Genomic DNA, 3,905 nt, shown 5'->3' on the forward strand with positions numbered 1-3,905 from the left:
GATAAAAAAACAAGGTGAAAAGAGGAAAAAAAATATTTTTTTGCCGAGTGTAAAAAAAACACTCGGCAAACCCCCCTCTTTGCCGAGTGTAAAAAAAAACACTCGGCAAAGACCCTCTTTGCCGAGTGTTTTTTTTTGACACTCGGCAAAGAGGGAGGTTTGCCGAGTGTTTTTTTTACACTCGGCAAAAAAATATTTTTTTTCCTCTTTTCACCTTGAAATTTTTTCTACTCCCCACATACAACATGTGGTACTCCATGTTAAAATTTGGTATATTTTTGGATTTATTTTCTATATTTATTTAATTAATTGCATTTTAAGGAAATTTTTGGTATAAGTCAAATTTGAACTGCAAGTGATTCAAATTATGGAACAAAATGAGTAAAAAAATGATATTCATGTTATTTGGCTCAATTTGAGACCTGACCCATGAAATGAAAAGAAATTTTGAACATCTTGTTCAGGAAACACGACAATGAACGTGTGGCGGTAGTATTTTTAAATTGTAAAAAAACAATCAAAGTCTGAAAATCATGAGATTTGTCATGATGTGATGATATAATACGTGGAGGCTGTGGAAAAAAATTGAGAAGGTTTTGCACATTTCATCATGTACGATGATTACAAACCGAAGCATCTCAGAAGAAGAATAGTAACTTTGAGAAGGATTCGATAAAATTTAGAGTCGAAGTGACAGTCGAGTTCAGTTTGACTACAAAACTTTTTGTATAGTCAGTAGAGAACATATATTATTTCGTGTGAAAATTTGATATTTTTTGAAACTATTGGATATTTTTTAATTTTTTTTAAAAAAAACTTTGCCGAGTGTCCTAGGGTGGACACTCGGCAAAGAAACCTTTACCGAGTGTCCACATCGGACACTCGACGACTTCTTTTTTTCCCAACCACGCAGGAGTACTTATCCCCGGCCGGCACCGCACCCAGCCCCCTCGATCTCCTTCATTCCTCCGCCACTACCCCACCCGTCCCCCACCTCTTCCTCTCTCCCTGCAGCCACCGCCGCCCGGCGCCCGGCCCCCGGCCCCGCCGCCGCCCGCCACCCGGCGCCCGGCCCCCGGCCCCGCCACCGCCCGGCGCCCGCCCCCGCCCGCCGCCCAGCCCCCGCCCCCGCCGTCGCCGCCGCCCGCCGCCGCCCCCTTCTTCCCCTCCGGATCCAGCCTCTCCTTCCCCAGTTCCCTCCCCTCCGGCCGGATCCGCACCCCCTTCTTCCCCTCCGGCGCGGATCTGGCGGCCCCCTGCTCTCTCCCCTCCGGATCCGGCGCGGATCCGGCAGCGGGCGAGGCGGCGTGGTGGCGGGCGGCAGCGGGCGTGGCGGCCGGTGGCGGCGTGGTGGCCGTGGCCGGCGGCCGGTGTTTCTTTTTTTTTCCCGAAAATGTTTGCCGAGTGCTTTTTGACACTCGGCAAATCATTTGCCGAGTGCCCGATGTTCGACACTCGACAACTCCACCGTTTGCCGTAGGAAAGTTCGCCGAGTGCGGTTCGCCGAGTGTTACACTCGGCAAACTGTGTGCCGAGTGTTTTTGGGCCTTTGCCGAGTGCCTCAAGCACTCGGCAAACTTCCTGTTTCCGGTAATGATGGCATATCAAACGATTTAGGTCTCGTTCGTTTTCACCGGATTGGCTCGGAACGAGGTCCATTCCGGGTGGTTTGAAGTGGTCCGGTTTGAAACCAGACTTGCATTGAAAGTGTTGTTCGTTTTAGTCTGGCCTGGAACGAAAACCGGCATGGATTGGAATCTTTCTACATTAGATGGCCTGGATTGAAACCATACCTCCTCACCCCTGGAATGAATCCTGGCCGGATTGAGTGACACGGGTGGAATCACTCAAACTAGACCTGGAAGTAATCCTAGCTGGAATCCAATCCCGGTGAAACGAACGAGGCCTTAGATGAGATTCTACATACGTTAAAAATGATCATTTGTGTGACAGCGGCAACGGTTTTTAGTCCCGCATTCTTCTAGCTAGAATATATGACCCAAGCTGATTATATTTTGTGGTTATTTTCATAAATCTCAATGGTAAATTCGAAAAATATGGATGTACTCCGATTCCCCCGATTGGAAATAGATGTCGTTCCAATTGGAAAATTTTGACCGACACTAGTTCAACAATCTTATTGGAAATGACAAGTTCTCACGAACGGAGGGAGAGTATCTCTTTAGTTTATAGTGTTATAGGTGAGGTGGATGGAGAACAACATAAGAAGAGTTATATATATACTCTTTCCCATCTATTAGGGTGGACGAGATCATAGTAGCAACACACACGGTCGCTCGCCTCATCATTACGTGCCAAATGGCGCATGCAAACAACATGGATAAACATGCGTATATACACAAGTCACATATATTTGTTCTGCGGAATATGTAGGAGAGTGGTTGCTACGGTTTCAAACTTATGACCTAGCGAACTCGCACTGTATATCCTTTACCACACGTTGTTGACAACGACAGGCGTGAAAGGTAGCTATAAGAGGAAATTAAAGAGACAGACGGCCGGCCTAAATGACCGATTATTCGGGTGTCGCCATCATTGAATGACAGGAAGAATCGAGCGTTTGTCTGGTTCAGTCGTCACTTGTCAACGTGATCAGTGATGGGACTATCCCCACTAGAATCAAAGCTCCAAAGCCCCGGGCATGGTGACCAGCTATCGTTTTCTTCCATGGTGACGTCCGCCGCCGCCGGTGACACTGGCAGCAAGTACGCACGGCTCATTACCTCAGCTGGAGAGAAGAGCGGCGGTAGGTCGGCCAGCAGCTCCGACCAGTCGAAGCTCGGAACGGACACCTGCAGCGGGGGGGATAGGGCCGGAGCCGGCGCACCGTCATCATGCGCGAGCATCTCGGACGGCGGCTCGGCTGCATTATCCCACAGAGCGGCGGCGGCGGCCGGGTCGGCTTGGGACACTGCGGCCGCGTACACCTCGTTCGGGTCGCTGGTGCGGCCGACGTCCGGCGGCGAGCCCGGGAAGTTGAGCCCGTCAACGCCGGCGGGGCCGCGGAGGCAGAGGTACGCGGCGTCGAACGCCCGCGCCGCCTTCTCCGGCGTGTCGTAGGAGCCGAGCCATATCCGCTCGCGGCTGTGGGGCAGGCGGATCTCCGACACCCACCGGCCCCACTTGCGCAGCCGCACACCCTTGTACTTCCTCTCTCCCGACGCCACCGCCGCCGCGCTGGGCTGCATGTCACGAGCTAGAGTGCACCGGGCAATGGCTGCGCGAATCGTCGTTGTGCGTTGTAGGTTGGCAGCTTATGGCCTTGATGCTGCTGCTGCTGAGTGCATGGGAAACAGGAAGCTCGAGGCTGCTCGTTTTATACGTTCAGGTTGCGGACATCGCAGGAAGGTGGGGACGCGGCCAGCAACGAGTAGGATGGTGACATACAGGGACTTTGGCTTTAGTTGTCTGCCCAACCTGTGCACAGCGAGACTGGGCAATACGTAGACTCAGACTCTTCTAACCGTAGGGTTGTTGTTCCGTCATTTTACATTACGTGTTTTTGCTTTGGACGGTTTGCTAGTGAACCAAAACATCGTCGCAAAAATTTTTTTGCGATTGGGACTTTGCATGCATGCATGCATGTCGAGTCTTCTCGTTTTTCTTCTAGAACTAGCTGTATATTATGATGGCTCGGAAACCATTTAAGCTAGATGAGACTCTCGAGACTCGAGAGACATTTAAGATGATCCTTTGTGTAACACAGCGGCGGCAATGGTTTTTTGCCCCTTATTCTGCTAGCTAGAATATATGGCCCAAGCTGATTATATTTTCTCGTTATTTCCAATAAATCTCAAAGGCACATCCAAAGGTGTACCCCGATTCCTTGGTAGGAAGTGCATGTTATTACGACCAGAAGAATTTGACTAGCACTAGAGTTTAAC

General features: G+C 50.3%; 1 protein-coding gene across 1 annotated transcript; it reads right to left on the reverse strand.

Annotated features, from left to right (window-relative positions):
• Positions 1-2,597: 2,597 nt before the first annotated feature.
• Positions 2,598-3,209, reverse strand: LOC101771359 (ethylene-responsive transcription factor ERF018). The gene has a single exon (XM_004966593.1). The coding sequence runs from the start codon at positions 3,207-3,209 to the stop codon at positions 2,598-2,600; it is 612 nt and encodes a 203-aa protein (XP_004966650.1).
• Positions 3,210-3,905: the final 696 nt, after the last annotated feature.

Source organism: Setaria italica, chromosome IV, assembly GCF_000263155.2.
Source record: "Setaria italica strain Yugu1 chromosome IV, Setaria_italica_v2.0, whole genome shotgun sequence".
Classification (NCBI taxonomy): domain Eukaryota; kingdom Viridiplantae; phylum Streptophyta; class Magnoliopsida; order Poales; family Poaceae; genus Setaria; species Setaria italica.

Excerpts from the sequence above, each read along its gene's own strand:
- LOC101771359 (XM_004966593.1), bottom strand. The coding sequence starts at position 3,209 with ATGCAGCCCAGCGCGGCGGCGGTGGCGTCGGGAGAGAGGAAGTACAAG.